The 18,187-nt window shown below is 36.0% G+C and overlaps 3 protein-coding genes across 8 annotated transcripts; all 3 read right to left on the bottom strand.

Annotated features, from left to right (window-relative positions):
* Window positions 1-240: 240 nt before the first annotated feature.
* Window positions 241-2,102, bottom strand: LOC108210492 (uncharacterized). The gene has a single exon (XM_017381809.2). The coding sequence runs from the start codon at window positions 1,880-1,882 to the stop codon at window positions 494-496; it is 1,389 nt and encodes a 462-aa protein (XP_017237298.1). The 5' UTR covers window positions 1,883-2,102; the 3' UTR covers window positions 241-493.
* A 441-nt stretch (window positions 2,103-2,543) lies between these two features.
* LOC108210795 (isocitrate dehydrogenase [NAD] catalytic subunit 5, mitochondrial) lies at window positions 2,544-8,055 on the bottom strand. Its single transcript, XM_017382208.2, has 7 exons — window positions 7,774-8,055; window positions 6,046-6,366; window positions 4,794-4,955; window positions 4,641-4,715; window positions 4,353-4,462; window positions 4,169-4,241; window positions 2,544-3,022 (listed from the first exon to the last, which is right to left on the bottom strand). Exons 1-7 carry the CDS (start codon window positions 7,933-7,935, stop codon window positions 2,831-2,833), a joined length of 1,095 nt encoding a protein of 364 aa, XP_017237697.1. The 5' UTR covers window positions 7,936-8,055; the 3' UTR covers window positions 2,544-2,830.
* A 1,033-nt stretch (window positions 8,056-9,088) lies between these two features.
* On the bottom strand, window positions 9,089-17,415 carry LOC108214232 (ethylene-insensitive protein 2.2). Of its 6 annotated transcripts, XM_017386110.2 has the most exons (9): window positions 16,975-17,243; window positions 16,128-16,274; window positions 15,532-15,803; window positions 15,341-15,427; window positions 15,124-15,234; window positions 14,821-15,030; window positions 12,613-12,795; window positions 9,811-12,504; window positions 9,089-9,598 (listed from the first exon to the last, which is right to left on the bottom strand). In XM_017386110.2, the coding sequence occupies exons 3-9, from the start codon at window positions 15,775-15,777 to the stop codon at window positions 9,257-9,259; spliced, it is 3,873 nt and encodes a 1,290-aa protein (XP_017241599.1). In that variant the 5' UTR covers window positions 15,778-15,803; window positions 16,128-16,274; window positions 16,975-17,243; the 3' UTR covers window positions 9,089-9,256. The 6 variants fall into 6 exon arrangements, with proteins under 6 accessions (XP_017241599.1, XP_017241594.1, XP_017241598.1 ...); XM_017386105.2 differs by lacking the exons at window positions 16,128-16,274; window positions 16,975-17,243 and adding an exon at window positions 17,266-17,415 and having other exon boundaries at window positions 15,532-15,851; XM_017386109.2 differs by lacking the exon at window positions 16,975-17,243 and adding an exon at window positions 17,266-17,413 and having other exon boundaries at window positions 15,532-16,274.
* Between the last annotated feature and the right edge of the window lie 772 nt (window positions 17,416-18,187).

Below are 18,187 nucleotides of genomic sequence, written 5' to 3'. Positions count from 1 at the left end.
TGAAAATATCATAAATTCATAAGAGAAGATATACTCTTCTCCTAGTTACTATTTTACTCCTTCCCTTTACTACATTTTCTAGCTCCTTTCCATTAATATCATCCTTTCCCTGTATTACAATCATCCGAGTATATATCACAAACATGATATTATACACAGTTCCATGAAAATACAGTATGGGTAATTAAGTGCAGACAGTGTAATGATTATTAACTGCTCACTGCAAAGAGAACTAAAAGATGACCACAATACGCAAAAAACATGGTATACACAAAAAGCATTGTTGCCGACATATACAGAGTCTATATAATATATATAGCATCCTGATAAAGTACATACAACACAACCTGTTGATGTCAGTAAGCAATTGGCAGTGCTGAATCATGTTTAGCCCAAACAATTGACACAATAAGCACCGAAAAGATTACCACTGGCCAAAGACTAATGACTGAGGCTTGAAAGTGAGATTTCTGCTATATATGCTGAGTGTGTATCATCTAAAACCTTCAAGAATGCCCTCCAATTCTCTCTGTCCAAACGTCCTTCCAAGAGAAGAAGCAGTTTTAGATCTCACAGCAAAGTAATATACAAGCCAAGCCACCATAAAATAAACTTCCATGACAGACTGGAAGGCTGAGGCAAACAATCTCCCAAAACAACTAGATAGTATCCATCTCGTCAACGAACCACATAAAATTCCTTCTAAGCACTTGATATTAATTGCAGGGTTCAACATTGTCGCCAACAGATGACAGCCTTCCTTAACAACTTCCCTTCCACTCTTCCTAGAGTCCACAATTGCTACCCAAGCATCAACAGCAAAAACAAATGCTAACAAAGTATCAAACAGAAACCAGGAAACCAAAAACCCCGCACTCTCTTTCTCATATCCTCTTACCCACGAAGCCATCACAGAAAAAGGCATCAATTTCAATCTAACAAAAATCTTAAAAAATAAGTAGTGATCATCAATTTCACCAAAGAAACAAATACCCAAAAGCTGTGTAAGTGCATCCCTAACGGCCCATCTCAAAAGAATAAATCCAGTAAGCCTCTTAAGACCCAAATTAGAACCATCCCACAGAGTGGAAGTCAATGACTTGTACCTCCCCAACAAATCATTCAACACCAAAACAAACACAGTTCCAAGAACCCACGAATACGTAACAAGAAACCCAAGAATTACATACCCATACGAAGCAGAAAGAATGCCCGCAACAAACATCAATGCAGTTGCATCCCTTCTCCCTAGCTCCAAACCCTTGAAGAGATTACCAAACGAATTCTCCCTTTCATTTCCATCCCCAATTTTCTCATCCTCAACAACCGCATCATCACCCAAACTCTCTTCTTCCCTAGGCGCCTTAAATGTAAACCCGGACCTCACAATTTCATTCACCAAAATCCCACTATCAACAACCCCATTCGAAAACCCCAAATTAGGATCAAAATGATCAAAGATAACAAAAGTCCCATTTAAATTTGACTTGGCGATTCCCCCAAAAAGCGACTTATCCGAATGATCATCCCCCGAAAAGAAATCATCATCTAGAGTCCCCACCCGAGTGAGCTGCAAAAAGGGTCTTCTTCTCCGGTGCTGAAGAATTGGCTGGTGATTCGAATTGGGACTCGAATGAGACCTCCCAGAAATATCAATACGCGAAAGCAAGGACTTTAGAGAAGGGTCACGATCAATAAAAGTCGTGAGGAAATTCGAGCCATTTTCGACATTAGACCGAAAAGTAAGGATCAAGAACGAGAGGAACACGAGTGTGTGGAGATGGGTTTTGAAGATAGTGGTAGTTTGTTTCAAGATTTGGGTGGCGGAGTCCAGGTTCACGGCCGCCGGAGAATCAGCTCGGCGGCGGCGGTGGTGGTTCATGGCGGTGTTAACAAGAAGGATTGTGATTGTGTTTGTACAAAAGACAATGAGATGGATAGATGGGTGAGAGTTATTACACAAGAGAATTGTGTGTGAGTGGTTGCAGATCTCAGAGTTGGGTGGTAGTTGTGGTGGTGGTGGTCGTGTTTTGACAATCTATTTCCAGATCATTTTACTGCTTTAGGCCATTGGTAAGAAAAAAGGGGCAGCCGGCTTTCTTCATCTGCTAAAACGACGTCGTTGCTTATGTGAATTTATTTTATTTTTTTAACGAAAAGCGAAGATTTTAATAAATAATTGAAACCGGACTAACCCTCAAGGCTCAAACTGTCAATTACAACTTTATTACGACAAAAAAAACAAGCTAAACATATAGTCGTTTTCTTATTTTGTTTTCAGATCGCTTATCACATATAATATTTAAATTCTTTAATCCGTTCGTATAAGATCTTTAAATGAATTACATAGGAATCATGTCTTGCCAACAAAACAGCGCTTGAAATAACTATAATAAGAAAAATAAATTTTACCCAAAACTAACCTATATTACCCAAAATAGGTGACTGATAAAAATAAGTTTTGCCCAGAATGTACATTAATCTACATCATGCGTAGTTGCGTACTGTATAGTAAGAAAAATGTAATATAAGTACTCAAAGCATAGGAAGCTGCTTTTCCAATTGCAAGGTATAAAGAGTTTTTAACAAATTTGGGAAGGGTCGACGAGTATATGAATGATTGTTGCCTTATTCTTCCACTAATGACAGTGAGCCTCTGCATCATTGGATACAAATTAATGATCATTAAACCTCCCGTGAACCCTAAAAATGTGTCTTATTCCTACATGGAAGACAAATGTAGCATATGCATCTACAAAAGAAAAATCGCTAATGCCAACTTTTGGCAGCACCTTTGTAACCAATTGGAATTATATTCACACCCCAATCTTCAAAGTTGATCACATATTGCTTTCGTGAAATCACTTGTTGACGAAGAGCCACCAAGATCCGCTGTTCGGTACTTCCCATCAGCAATTGTGTTGAGAATAGCACTCTGGATCCGATCAGCTTTATCATGAAGTTCAAGATGGCGGAGCATTGAAACAGAACTCAAAAGCAGCGCAGTAGGATTTGCTTTATTCTATACACAAACATCAAAGTAGGAAATTCTTAATCAAGTAACCACAATAATTTAATAGCAAAGAAAATGTAGTTGAATATAATGTAAATAATAAAGCTTTTCATAAAAGAAAAATATATCAATATCCTACTTTGAAGAAACAAGAAATCGTCATAAAGCTAAAAAAAAAAGCACAAGACCCAAATGAGCAGTATCACAATAAAACACACACTAATCCTTTCACAATTAAAATTCATTTTCCAGCAGATAGTCAATGCAACAACCTACAAGACAGAACTCGGAATACAATCCAAGTCAGGTTAATAAGAACACATCTAATTTAACCCCTAAAGTACAACAACATGCAAGAAATCCAAACATATAATATTCATTAATAGCTACACAGAACTGCAACAATTTTAAGACCTTATCCCTTTAAAAAACTTGTGTAAGTATATATTTTCTGGTCAGAGACTCAGAGTTAAGAAGATGATCTAGATTTTAAAGTCAAGTCATTATCATGGTACCTCACCTCCCACATTAAGTTATTCTACCAATTTTCCTGGTTATTTTATAGGATTCCAAGATTTCAGTGTGCATTATCTTTAAAAGAAAACCATGTAAAATGTGGACCTAATTCAAATTACCACCTATAATTTGGCGACAATTTTGAAGTGTTAAGCTGTATAAACTACAGAGCAACCATATAAAAACATATGAGAAAAGTTTTTGAGGGAAATCATTAATTAGAACACTAGAAATCTGGGTCTTAGTCATAGACTAACATACAAAGTGAAACTTTACAACCTCAGACCACCCGTCCAAGAAAACAATTACATAACCTAGAAATCCACAACAAGTTGCCAACAAAAACAATTACTTGCTTATGGAGAACTAAACTATCTTGGGATTTGCTCAAGTCATGGGTTAGACATCCATTTATTTCATTCATAATCGTCCTTGGTTTTACTATTAAAGAGAAGAAAGGAGAAAAGAACTGTTATGAATGTGGAGCAGTTGATTCAGCAATTAAAACGATTACCAACATGAGTCCATGACATTTCTATTCTACTCTTAAGCAGAAATCTTAAACAAAATTGCCCAAGGCAAGCATCTTTTTTAGAACAGGAATAGCATTCACGTCATGTAAGAATTTTGATCGCTAACCTTTCCAGCAATATCAGGTGCTGAACCATGTACAGCCTCGGCCAGAGCAACACCTCCCTCGCCAATATTGCAGCTGGATGGACAGGCAATAATAGTAAACCATTTTATCTTCATGTAAAAAAAATCTATTTTATTTTTATTGGGGGAAGAGGGGGGTTGTTACAATAAGAAGCAGCAAATTTACCTTGGTGTTAGCCCCAAACCTCCAATAAGACCAGCACACAGATCACTGATGATATCTCCATACAGGTTAGGCATCACCAGGACATCAAAAAGAGCAGGATTCTTGACAAGCTGGATATAAATGGTAATGATTCTTCATGTTAGTCTTTTCTTGCATAGTGTTTTTTTACAATGTAAAATGATACACATACAGAACTGAGGAGACGCATTAACAGTTTAACACCACATCTAAGAACTGTCATGACTTAGTGAACTTGATATAAACAATTTCATGAAATTTAATCTGTACCATCATACAGCAATTGTCAATGACAACTTCCTCATATTTTATATCAGGGTACTTCTCTGCAACCTCGCGACAACACTGAGTAGAAGTAAGAATCAAGTCAGTGAAATCTACACAAAAAATTATAATCGCTTTAACACTGAAGATTTAGATCACCTTGAGAAAAAGACCATCGGTTTTCTGCATAATGTTTGCTTTGTGTATTGCAGATACTCTTTCTCTTCCATGTGCCTTGGCATAATGAAAAGCATACTCAGCTACCCTCAAGCTTGCCTGACGAGTAATGATCTTGATACTTTCCACTACACCCCTCACGACCTAAAACAGGAGCACAAGTAATTTAACAATTTATACAACGAAACTATGTTTGTGAGCTCAAACATATGTTTCATGTTTTAGGCTAGACAGAATTAGGAAGGACTCGGGTGGTGACCCAAAGGTCATGGAGTATCTTGACCGAAAGGTTAGATATGAGGAACTGAAACAAGTGTCTTTTTCAGTCATGTAAATTCAGCTCGTTTTAGACTCTCACTGTTGCATTACATGCACTCATGAACCTGTTATCGAAAACTTATGAAGTGAGAGTTTTCCAGCAGTAGCCAAGAACTTAGACATCTTGGCAGCTTCACAACTTATAAGGATGGATTCAGTGTTCCTATCACTTCAGAGTACAAAGAGGTCCGATTTACTTCCGTTAATGAAAAGAAATTAAAGTCTTTGACTGAACGAAAAGATTTCTGGCTGGGATGAGTACTGTACCACAATTATTCATTGGGTCACTGTGTACTGATTATGCAAGCAAATTGATCAATAATTCTGACAATTGCATGCAACTTTGATAATAAAATCGATATTATGCATACAGATGTGGGTTATGTCCTCCCGACCAGTTATTTAGCCTTGAGTACTCATGGCGGACACTCCACACTTGATCATGGATACAGACACCCGAACACTTATTATAGGCCAGAAATATATAAGATTACCTATATATTTTATCGAAAATATTACAAAAACATGAGTCCATGACTATGGTGGTAGATCATAAAAAATCTTAACAATGCCAACTGGGTCATGCACTAGGGTAAAATAAACACCCCTAATATGAATGTTCATCCCTTTACTCCCTCTTCTCCTAAATATACTTTCAAAAACCATATAGATTCAAAATTAACAATTTTTAAGGTTCTCCAAATGTGTTGCATCTCTCAGTGATCATTAAAAGGGCATATCAGCATATCTGAGAGGGTTTTTTTGCGGTGAGGATCGAGTATTCGGATCTGCATGCATTATGTTCTCTTTTAAGTTGGTGCCATTACGATCCTTTTTAAGAAAGCATTCACTGTATCATAAATCATAATCATGATAGTGATAAAGAAAGGATTAACGAAGATGAATTTATACTAGCCTGATGTTCAAGACCGCTGTACTCTCCTTCTGTGTTTTCACGTATAGTGACTAGGTTTACATCATCATATCGTGTCTTGTAGCCAGGGAGACTGTAACAAGGCCTAACATTAGCATAAAGGTTAAGCTCTTTTCTCAGTGTAAGGTTCAAGGAACGATGCCCCTTTCCAATGGGTGTCGCCATTGGTCCTTTCAATCCGATCTTATTTCTTCTCACTGATTCTAGACTTTCCCACGTCAAAAAACTCTGCGTTCTAGGATCTACCTCAGTCCCCACAAAGTGCTCTTCCCACTGAATTGGCACATCTGCAGTTTTAAATACCTGTATAAGATTAAACAATGAGAAACATGAACTTTATATCAGAAATGTCATCCAATCTAAAATATGCAAGTCAAAAAAAGGAACTGAGGGTGATCCGAACCTAATTAATTTTAGTATTTATTTTTTAGTTGCATTATAATATATTTTGCTTAGAAACAGAGTAGCAATTGAATTCATATACTATCCAACAAGCATACGTAAATTTCATATAAACAACCTAGTCTTGAACAAATAGTTTTAATTATCAAAATAGAATTTACAAGAAAAGTAGAGATATTCATGCTTAAATATATTTGATTTATTTATTGTAGAGTAAGATCCAAGATTGATTAATTTATAAACAAGTATATGGATGGATAAGCAAAAAGTTGTACAAGGTAATCTAGCCAGTATATAATAATGAAAGCATGTTTATTTAAATATTATTATAAAATAATAATGAACAAACTGAACAAAAATAATAACACTAAAATAGGCAGAGACTGCTAGTTTCAGCACTGCATAATTACATGCACAATTGCACTTCCTTTGCAAGTGTATTTGAACACATCAAATTCACCACTATTCACTATAGAGTAACTAGTTAACTACCATTAATATCAGAAAGAACAAGACAATTCAATGTTCAATCAAACTAAACCGTAGAGTGCACTCAACAGCATCAGTGTTTCCTGTAATTGGCATATATTTATTTGTATGTAGGGCCTGGATAAAAACAACTTTCAAGATACAGACTACACGAGGACCGCTGAGGTTCAACAGAATCAAGCATGTTAAAACTTCAATTTTTCAGTATAACACTCTACCCAGCAAACATTGGGTATAGTAGTTCTAGTTTGCCTTAATTTTTCTTCATTATTTTATCAAATTCAAAGATATTTTCATGGTTCCCAACCTTAAATTACAGATTCAACATTGTATGCAAAATTTTACCTAGACATATATACAAAGGTTAATCCAAATAGAAAACAAAGTTTACTTACAAATTACATATTACATACGTGAACTGGATCTGCACTTTTTAACTGCAATTTTGAGAATCCTAATTAAGCTTTTCGCCTACATTTCACCTTCTAATTGTACTTTGGTGAAGACTCGAGTATACATTTATTCAATGAACCTTTTTCTGAATAATGCCAATGACAAGAAACTTAAAATATGGACTCTCGGCTTCTGTAACTAAAGACATGAAACATGACCAGGCTAAAACTGGACTCTGTGTACACACACAGAGACACACATATAACGTTAAGTATATATATAAAGAAATAATAATATAATTCGAATATATAAAAAGACAAGGAGAATGTATAACCCTATTATGTAAATTGAATATAAATAGTATTTATATGTGTGTGTCCGAGAGAGAGGGGGAGAGGGAGAGGGAGAGAGGGGGGAGAGAGAGACCTGTTTAACGGACTCGGCGATCTCAGGACCGATACCGTCGCCGGGGAAAAGAGTGGCGGTGATGAGATCGGAGGAAGAAGACGGAGAACAGAAAGATCTCGAGAGCGAGAAGATTCCAGTGGCACGATTCCCAAGGACTCGTTTAACGATCCCAGATGCCATGACTCGATGATTTCTCCGGCGGCCAAGCTTGATAAATCTCGCAGAAGAGTCTGTCGGAGTTATATGCGACTTTCTTTCACTTTAAATACTTTTCATTTTGCAGAACCAAGGCCACCTGTTAATATATTTTTTATTTACGAACTCATAAATATAAGTGTAATATTTGAAAAACATATATAATTATTTATCTACTTTTTTTGATAAATGACTTACATTTATGAATAAAAATATTAAATATTTATTATATATTCACATTATTATATTATATAAATATAAACCTTTTATCGAAATAAATTTTTTTCCGAACAAGAAAACATGTTAAAGATAAAACAATATCATTATTATGAAACTTTATCAATTTATTAATATTAATCTTTTCAGTATAGCTCGTCAAGTTTAAATAATAAATCACAAAAATGACCTTCACTTCACGTTTATTCTTTTATTATATGCTAGTTTTATGTTTACTAAGGAGGTTTGATCAATATTTTTATAATAACTGCGTAATTTTATATATATTTTGGGAATATTTGTTTTTATACAAAAATAATGTGGATTTTTTTATAAAATATTGTGCTTCTTTTTATATTTTACAAATATAAATAATTTATTATAATATTATTTAGTTATTATTCATATATTCATTTTGTTGATTGAATGATTTAAAGAGTCCAAGACACCGACCTCGTCTAGTCTTTAAAGCATGCATGGATCTGTTAAACAAGTTAGGCAGCAAGCCACGTGGGTTTGGCAAACTTAGCTTATGGCTTATTTGGAAGAGAAAGAGTTTCAACTTATTTATGGATCTTCGGCAAGTTAAAGAGAAGTGCTTAATAAGACTTAAAAGTTTAAAAAAAACTATGAAACCTAGTTTTTTTTTAGGTTTGGAGCTTATTATAACAAAATAAGCCACTGTATCCCAACACTTTTAATAATTTATAAGTTCAAACCAACTTTTCACTTATAATCCACTTCTTTATTTTAACCAATAAATCACTTCTTTTAAGTCCAGCTAACAAGTCACTTCTTTTAGCCCCGTAATACTGGCACCAAAATGTTAAGGAATCCCCCTTTGGAGGAACAAAAAGCAGCTGAATTTTACATGCAAAAATTTGAGAAGGATTAAAGAGAGATTGAGGTGGTGAGAATATACTACAGAAAAGAAGTAAACGGTTCATAACGGACTGCAGTATGGTACAACTCAAAAACGGTTCTTCAAGATTTGAAAGAACCATTAAACAAAAGCAAAAAACCTATGTAACTGAAAGAGAAACCTTAGCTGATCCTAGCCCCCTATACTGAAATGGCACTGGTTTGCCAGTTAGCCTGGTCCATTATCGTGCGAGAGCATTGGCTTGCTAGTTAAACGACGCTTGTATCGTTTTAGGACTGATGCCAGGTTTTCCTTGCCTTTGGGGAAAGCTACATCACCAGCTGCAGTACCAGTGCGTCCCTTGCGGCATGATATTGCAATTTCCACATCCTTGACCATTTCCAAAAGCATGGCTGGTGTTGTGCTTTTTCCTTTGGCATGTTTTGCAGGTGGGGGTAGGCTTCCATATGATATAGGTGAAGGCGATCGTTGGTGTGTAGGAGGTATTTGAAGGCACAAGCATGGGGTCATCGCTGTACGAGGTTTTGAAAATGCTATGTCGATGATTCCCTGCAATGAACAACAGAATGGTATGACACTTAAATTAGATGCAACTCAGGTGAATTCCCTCATCTATGTTTCCCTTGTATTTCCAAAATAACATAGCAAATCCTCTCCAAGACCCTTTTTAGAAAATGCAAGTTCAAGAGCAATGTAATTTACCCATCCATAATGAGTCAACATAAATTAAACAGAACAAAAGACAAGATTAACAAACTCACTTGAAGACGATTCAAGACATATGTGTATTTTCCCCATAACTCTGGCCTGCTTTCCATCAGTGAAAGCTCAAGAATCCTATGCACGCACCAGACACCGAAACTGATGATAAGATCTACTCTCCAGATACAACCTTCTCCGCACAGAGGAACTGTGGCCATTTCCTCATTTTTCGGTTGAAAACCAGGCTTCCTGTCAACAGGGAAATGAGATTCACCCATCTGACCCATCTGGTTTTCAGCTTCATACAAAAACCTCTCCCTAGCACCCACTCGGTCTATGAGCTCCTCATCTGCTCCATCATTTTGTCTAAACAACCAATCAGATCCTTCGAGCTTCAAGAGCTTCTGAATACAAATTCTGAAAGACTGAAGAAGCTTTGCTTCAAAAACTACAACAGATGGAGTTTCCTGAGTTATTGAATCCTCAACAGTTCTAGTTCCCTCACCCTCAATTGGAGGAGCTTTACCAGACACGCCAAACTGTTCAAAAGGCTGTCGAGACCATAGGGACTCAGTTTGTAAACCAGAATTAAACTGCAATGAGTAAGTATCTCTCCCAACTTTAGAATGGAAATTGTCAAAAGATGCAGGAGCTCCCCCTATATTAGATAAAGCACTAATATTACCCATGGATAAAGGGTTTGGATACAAGGATGCTTCCTGCATTGAGCGACCCATAGATTGTCGGTATATTGCTGGATTATCAATTGGAACACCCATATCCGAAGCTAACGATTTACGATAGGGAAGTGACAGGCCAGAAATGCTTGGTAAGCTATGATATTTCTTTTCATCCACTGCACTCCTGACGTCAGCAGATACACCAGGTAAAATGCCTTGGAATTGTCTTCCTGGTTGCAGGGTACTGGTTCTTGACACAGGAATGCTTGGAAAACCAGGTGGAGTTTTGGCACTTGCTCCAATTCGAGGTTTTTGAGCAGCACCAACAACAAATGGATCTCTGTAAGCTAAAGAAGGGGATTTTGGGGCCGGCAACTCCATTTGACCTGACAGAGAAACCGCATTTTTTTCTTTAGCTATTCGACTAAGATAAGCCATATGGTAACCATGTACAGTGGCTGGTTGATCATTATATACATCAGTAGATGGTGGAAGTCGCATACTAGAATAACGCCTCTCACTGGAGTCCACAGCATTGTTGACGGAATTATGCATATATGTATCCAAAAGCTGCGTATTGCTGGACCATAACGATAATGATTCCCTTTGAACCCCATAAGAAACATTTCTTTGCCCACTCTGCAGCACTGGAGACTCGAATAAACTTGAGTTGGTAAAAGAATTGGAGATTCTTGCCCTCGGAGAAGGGACATTTCCAGAGAACTCATTTCTATTGTTCTCTACTTTCGGCAACGCAAAACTTTGCTTTAGATCCACCTTTGAATCTACCCCAAGGAGAGTGTCCAGTTTTTTCGCCTTCGCTTCCACGGTGGCTTTACCATGGAAATCAAACAGTTGTCCCCAAAACTCATCAAGAACTACAGCTAACTGACGCCTTGAAGCACGGCCTAATCCTGCAAGTCTTGAAATACTTCCAGCACCACTCCCTACATCATCAGCTTTTCCGCCAAGACTTCTGTATGAGCCTGGTCCTTCAGAAGTGACAGATGGGCAGCTTCCAGACACCAGCTTAGATGATTCTTTAGGCTCCAACGTATCACCTCCAACACTTTTATGGGTCTGTGAATCCACCTCCACACTAGAGGTCTTCACAAGAAAGTCTGACAGTTCAGGAGTAAATGTAATGGCATCCGCTGCTTCACCACTAGATATATTTTCAGGAGCAATCGACTGAGGGAGAATGTCATCTGTGGTTACTGCATCTTTTACGATACAAACAGAAGCCGTTGCATGTGTACCATCTGAACTATTCTCCTTGACGGTAGTCAATTGAGGGCTGCTACTGGAATATAAATTCATGAGTGATTCTGAAGTCTGAGCAGATGATGAAGCTGAGACAAGTAGATCAGTCCTGTCAGAGTCTAGAATAAATTCTTGTTCTTGATTCAGCTTATCTGCCTGGTATTCCCTATCATTATAGATATCACTATGAGATCTTTCCTTAGAATTTCCAGGTACAGGGGACTGTACGTCCAATTTGAAAGCCTCAGCATCAACTCTAGAACTTGAAGATGATAAAGGGTTTACTGCTAGCCAGAGAACAAGACACAAGGATAAACAGGCAGTGATGAGGAGAAGGACATAAAGGACTGATGTCTCACTCCACATGTTCCACTGCAAATTAATAACCCATTCACTGTTACCAAATATCAACTCTGCAACAAATACAATTTCTATGCCAAGCATTCCAACAAAAGTGCTAAACACTAAGAACTCCACAGGCTGTGAAATTTTGTGAACACCCATCACTGAGCTGGAAGTGGCAACTCGAAAAAGAGGGATCACAGATGATGGAAGCATAAGAGCTATCACAATCTGAGAAAAAAGCAGCAGTTGATATATACCTTCAGCTCCTGAATTCCACACACAATAAAGGGCCGGAACAATAGCTAGAACTCTAATTACTGAATGATGAATCCAACCAGGAAAGGGCGCTTTAAAGAAACTGTGGAGGACAGCTTGTCTACCAAGCTTCCAACTTAATGCAGTGATATGATTACAGAAAATTAGAATCAGTACTAAGACAAAGGCCAACACCAGGTCCCTAAATCCCTGCATTATTTTTACACAAAAATGGAATCAGTATACATTACAACACTGAATCAAATTGCTTAAAGCAATGAATATATTCTGGGTGAAAAACATTTGTGACATTGAAACCTGATCTGATAGTGGGAGCACATCGTTAAATGTGAGAGAAAGGTTTGTGCTGTAAAATGCATTTGCTGCCGAGTTAACCAGCACATAATTCACCAGGAAAATGCCACTGAATATACATATTATGGAAAATAAATGGTCTTGAAATTGGGCCGTTTTAGAAATACACCTTCCTCCCTTTTCTTGCTGCAAGAAATTCAAAAGTGAACATAATCTCATCAGTATCACAGGTAAGATATATACTATGCAAATTGTAAAGAATAAAAACAAGAAGGTCCATTCTTAGAGAAACAGGAAAATGTTCAAATGTTAGGCGTTCGTTGTCTACTTCATACAAACAATCAATATTAATCTATACATGTCTAATCCCATATCCTACCTTATTTATCCTTGTTTTGTGAAGATTTAGTACTACTTGACATGTATTTAGTAGTTACTTCAGTCGGTCGGATGCTAAGTAATGATTTTCAATATTATCAGGAAAAATGTGAAGGGGCAAGGTGCAAAGGAGAAGGAACTATGTTGAATTGAAAGAAGACAACTTGTGAATTAGGGACCTGAGTCTTAGTGTAGGGTCCCTTAGGAGATCATCTAGCAGTTCAGCGGACTGAGCCTTATGATCAGGGATCTTGAGAGCAAAACTAAGCAACCTGACAGAGATGATAAATCTCTGTCTTTCTTAAATTGTTTTTCTCTTTCCTGCACGGCTCTTGAAAAGCCCAAGTATATGGGCGTATATTATTAGTGTGTGTTGAAGGAGAGTCCGATTTTAATATAGGTATACTGAGAGAAACCGTGACAGAGAGATTGACATAAAGATCGAATTGAATCATGTGAATTTGAAAAATAATTTCAAATTTGTACAACCAGAAAATCTGAGCAACTACTCCCTGAGAAAATCCACTGGATAGCACAGAAAACGGAGAAAATGCCCCAAAACTGCACCCTACACCGATTTTGGTCCTTCTGGGGACTCAAAAACAGAAATCAAAACTGTGTTTTACACAGCCACATATCTTCATGATGCAAGCTTGTACATATATTAAAATAAATTTTAAGTACATTGTGTTGGGCGTGTATCTATAAATCTTATGTGTATTAATTTAAGAGAATATATGATCCAATAAAGACCTCCTCTTAACTCCTCACCTCGAGGTTTAAGAAGAGTGGGTAAATTAACATTAATAATAACATGCATAATCGTCAAGTGATTGCCAATAATGGAAAACTTGAAAAGCATCTGATGATTGAAACATGAATGAGTCCAAAATGTGAACGCCATGTTTTCATGGGCAACACAGTTTTTTAATGTGTCATACATCTAAGAAAGCAAAGCAACAACGCAACTTATTTGAGGTAAGGTATACATCATGTAGGTACTATATTGCATCCTCGGGGAGAACTTTAGAAACATTAAGATGATTCTTAAGTAAGATACTTAAATATCACACTTATTCAATACTCATGAGAATTTGACATATATATAATGTTGAGAATGCAAGGTGCAAAGGACCAACTCACAGGAGTGGTTGCTTGTAGAGTCAAGGCACCATCTCTCGTGTTTCCTCTTCTTTATCAAATATTAACTTCTATACTATAAAGTTGATAATATAAACTATGATATAGCACACGGTTCACGTTTCCAACTACGAAGATACACTGACTATATCTTTTATAGGAAGTGTATTATATTATGCTCTGAGTGCCTTCATCTTGGTCAATCAACAATCATTACATTACGCATTACATTGACAATAAATTCTAGCGAGCTACACCAAGAATAAGACACCATGCAAAAACTTTGTAATCTACTTGGTAAGAGAAGATTTTAGCACCAAAAAAACCTCTTCTGCCTGAATTATCAGGATGTTTTTTCATAAACTTCCATCTCCCAAGTGAAAAACAGATGATACTTACAACTCATTAAACACACTGACAACAAAAGACTTCAAAGGCAGGAAGTTTATGAGACATTAGACGCAGGAAATGTTTACAAATATGGTTATTACAATGTTATCTACTTGAAAATTATAGTCGCCTGGTCCATTATAAAATAATACAGATTCAATTTGGAAAGCACTTTAACCAATAGCTCTTAAAAATTGCAGTTTTATACAAGATTTTCCGTCCCATGTTAGTTGTTAATAGCACCATCTATAATTGAAACAAAATATGAGCAGAAGAAAAGAAATGTTCAGGGAGAAGGCGAACCTTTACAAGAGAAGAATGGAGGTAAAAGTTGTGGGGCATAACACTTGCTCCGAGAAGACTCATAAATGCAGGTGAACTATCCCCACTTAGGTTGATTAGTGTCCCTCCCATGGAGACTGGTATTCCTGATTGGCTAATCAGTGTGCCAAAAATATAAGAAAACAACATAAAGGCCCCAGTGTATATGCATAGAAATTTTGCTTTCTGCTCCTGGAAAACAAAATAAAGGATGTTTTCAAAATTGTAAATAGAGACACTAATACAAATATGGAGAGGGGAAGGATATAAAGCAACAAAACCTACCGAGAAGGAGGAAAAAACGGGGAAAAGTAGTGCATCCATAGCAGTCAGGAACACACAAGTAAACAAATCCACCCCAGATATAAGATTAAGCCCATGTGCGGTGCCAAGAATCTGCCAAAGCCAGTACTAATATAGATCAGAACTACACAAAGGATAGTTCAGTGAAAATATAACCAAAACAGAACAAAAATATGCTGGGGGAAAAGGGGGAGAATACCATTGTAAGGTCCAAAACAATCATAGATAGCTCAGATTGAAGTCCCAAGACTATGCATGTGACCTTGCCATACTCCTCGCTGCAAATCTTTGAAATGCATAACAAGTTACAGGACTAATTTTAAACAGGTAAATAATAAAATGAGAAGTAATTATAAATACAAGGAGCAAGTAATTATAGTGTGTATGTACCTGGGCAAGATCTTTATCAGTAACCACAGCAATACGAGCAGACAGATACTGACACAAGATTGCAGCAAGATTGAAAACAAGGATCAGTAAAACAATATTAGACTCATAACGGGCCCCTCCTTCAACAGCTGCAGCCCACTTTCCAGGGTCAATATATGACATTGCAACCAGTAGCATGGGTACAACGGCAGAAAGCAGCCGTCGAAAAATGCTTAGCTGATGATTGACAGTCATAGTCTCATCCATATTTAAGATTGATTCTTCAGTATTGACTGTAAAATAACTTCCAGGTAAATGAAAAACCCTCCGAAATCCACTCACTAGGAAGAAAAAAATGTTACAAATATATAATACAGAACATATGTTGATATATGAAACTTAATGTCTACTGTTAGGTATAATTAACACAGCAAAATTACAGCCACAGCATAAATCTCCATCATCTATTTACTGTAGAACATGAAAATACATCAAACTAAGAAGAAACAATTCTGGCAGAGGCAGAGGCTAAATGCTAACAATGTGCATGCCTAGCTCAAATAAGTTGATTCACATTGACTTTAGTTGACGTCAATGTTGACGGATCATTACCACACCTTGCCAAATTCCTGATAAGTTAGTGAATTTCCACTCAAAAAATTTCGTTATTGGTTGTATGGTAAAGATTGTAATATGTGATCTACAAAATAAGCTCAAGATGAGTAATTATTGAAGAAGCGCTCTGAATGTCCTATCTGCTCGTCCTGATTAAACAAAAGAAAACAATAAGTTAACATAGCATAACAGAAGTATAGAATAATCATTTTAGAGATATTTTGTACTGAAAAACTATCTTCAGAATATGTAAGTATAATTGAACAGCTGCTACAATTGTTTCATCAAATATGCACTTCCAGAAACACAAATAATACAACCGAATATCATGTCGTATTGTCAAAAGTTTTCATGTCGTAAAGAAAAGAAAAGCCATCATCTATTATACAACAAGAAGTTCCTGAACAATATAAATACCTTAAATTAATTGAAATCACTAATTTTTATCCAATGGATTAAAAAATGAAAAACGATTTAACAAAACCAGGATCCTCACAGTTTCATTTTTACATAGGAACTATTTAGTATTACAAATGACAAACACAGAAGATTGCTACAGTACACCAAAACCCTAGAAAAGGGTAATAAACTGATAGCAAAAAAAGAAAAGAACAAGAAACAGCCGCCACAATCTACCACACGATCCATAAAATCAGCCATGGATCTGAAACTAAAGCAGAGAACTCCATACAAACAACAAAAACACCTATAATCAATCTCACTACACTATACAGCAAAAACCCATGTCTTAACAATAGAAATATCCAGAAATAAACACACCAAAAATAAAATAAAATAAAATAATTGGGGGTAGCTCTTATACATCAATTATGAGTTCAGATAGTTTACCTTATCAAGAACTTATCTTTTTCACTGCATACCAAACATTGAGCTTAAAAAACAAGTGGGTAGATCAAGATCAAAGACTATTATCAACAAGCTACAAGTATTATACACATCCAAGAGCAACAAAAATAGGAGAGAGAAAAAAAGGTGAGATGATGTCCTAACTCTCAAGTCATGAGAGAGAAACTTAGGAAGAGGATATAAATTAATATATATTGTGTACTATGAGAGAGATATGAGAGAGAGATTGGGAGAGAGAGGGATTAGAAATAAAATATAGATATAGAAAGACACCTGTGCAAATAGTTGGCAGTGGCTGAGCATGGCCTTTTTTTAGCAGAGAGATGAGAAATAAAAAGGGCAAGAAGATCATAAATGGAGAAGAAAGAAAACAAGACTTGTGAGAAGACGGTTATATTTATAGATATATAGATAGACAATTTGTGTGTATGTATTTACTGCATGATTTTTCATTGTCGCCATATCTAATTAATCTATAGAAGTACAGCACTTTCTAGATTTTGTGTAAGCACTTGAAACTTGTAGGCTCAGACTAGTATTCCAACTATGTTTCTTTTTATTGCAAGTTGATGTTGTAAGAAAACGATATTAGTGTCCGTCTTATTGGTTGGTGATGGTAATAATTAGCCCATTTTGTTGATTTTTGTGTAAATGAGAATGGTAAACTTTCTTTTAAAAAATCAACTTGTGAATAATTAAATATAGATTTAAGAATTTATTAATCCTTAGCCTCCTTCTTGTAAAGTTAAATAGAAATTTAATTTTGTATGTTTGATGGATATTAAATCTGTAGTAAGTCAACCTGTGTTTATAATGGGAGCTTATATGTAAATATAAATTTTACATGAAATTTATATGATGTATATATTATTATTTTTATATTCTAGCGGCAACTTATACTTAGATACACTAGCTAGGTCAAATCATACAGAACTATATCACACTATTAAGTTGTAATACCGAATTTAATTAAAATATATGCCTTCTTGTAATTAATTTACATTATTATTCATGTACGTACGTGAGATCACTGAGATCTTGACTCGTTACATTCATTGAATAAATGTAATACAATGAAAATTTATTTATTAATTTATAAATTGAACTTTAAAATGTAAATATATGCTATTTTAACCCGAATTTTTGATAGTGACAAGATCAAAGGGGTTTGATTTTTGCACAAACTTTCTAAGCA

Source organism: Daucus carota, chromosome 3 (genome assembly GCF_001625215.2).
Source record: "Daucus carota subsp. sativus chromosome 3, DH1 v3.0, whole genome shotgun sequence".
Classification (NCBI taxonomy): Eukaryota; Viridiplantae; Streptophyta; class Magnoliopsida; order Apiales; family Apiaceae; genus Daucus; species Daucus carota.
This window is presented reverse-complemented; position numbering and strand designations above follow the sequence as displayed.

What these genes read in the sequence shown, in the direction of transcription:
- LOC108210795 (XM_017382208.2), bottom strand. Translation starts at nt 7,935, where the DNA reads ATGGCATCTGGGATCGTTAAACGAGTCCTTGGGAATCGTGCCACTGGA. An exon ending in TTGACAATTGCTGTATGATG is followed by an intron (nt 4,463 to 4,640) that starts GTACAGATTAAA and finishes ATTTATATCCAG; the next exon opens with CTTGTCAAGAATCCTGCTCT. An exon ending in GGTTTGGGGCTAACACCAAG is followed by an intron (nt 4,242 to 4,352) that starts GTAAATTTGCTG and finishes CTGTCCATCCAG; the next exon opens with CTGCAATATTGGCGAGGGAG.
- LOC108210492 (XM_017381809.2), bottom strand. Translation starts at nt 1,882, where the DNA reads ATGAACCACCACCGCCGCCGCCGAGCTGATTCTCCGGCGGCCGTGAAC.
- LOC108214232 (XM_017386105.2), bottom strand. Translation starts at nt 17,344, where the DNA reads ATGATCTTCTTGCCCTTTTTATTTCTCATCTCTCTGCTAAAAAAAGGC. An exon ending in TCCATTCTTCTCTTGTAAAG is followed by an intron (nt 12,796 to 14,820) that starts GTTCGCCTTCTC and finishes AATTTCTTGCAG; the next exon opens with CAAGAAAAGGGAGGAAGGTG. An exon ending in TGCTCCCACTATCAGATCAG is followed by an intron (nt 12,505 to 12,612) that starts GTTTCAATGTCA and finishes AAAATAATGCAG; the next exon opens with GGATTTAGGGACCTGGTGTT.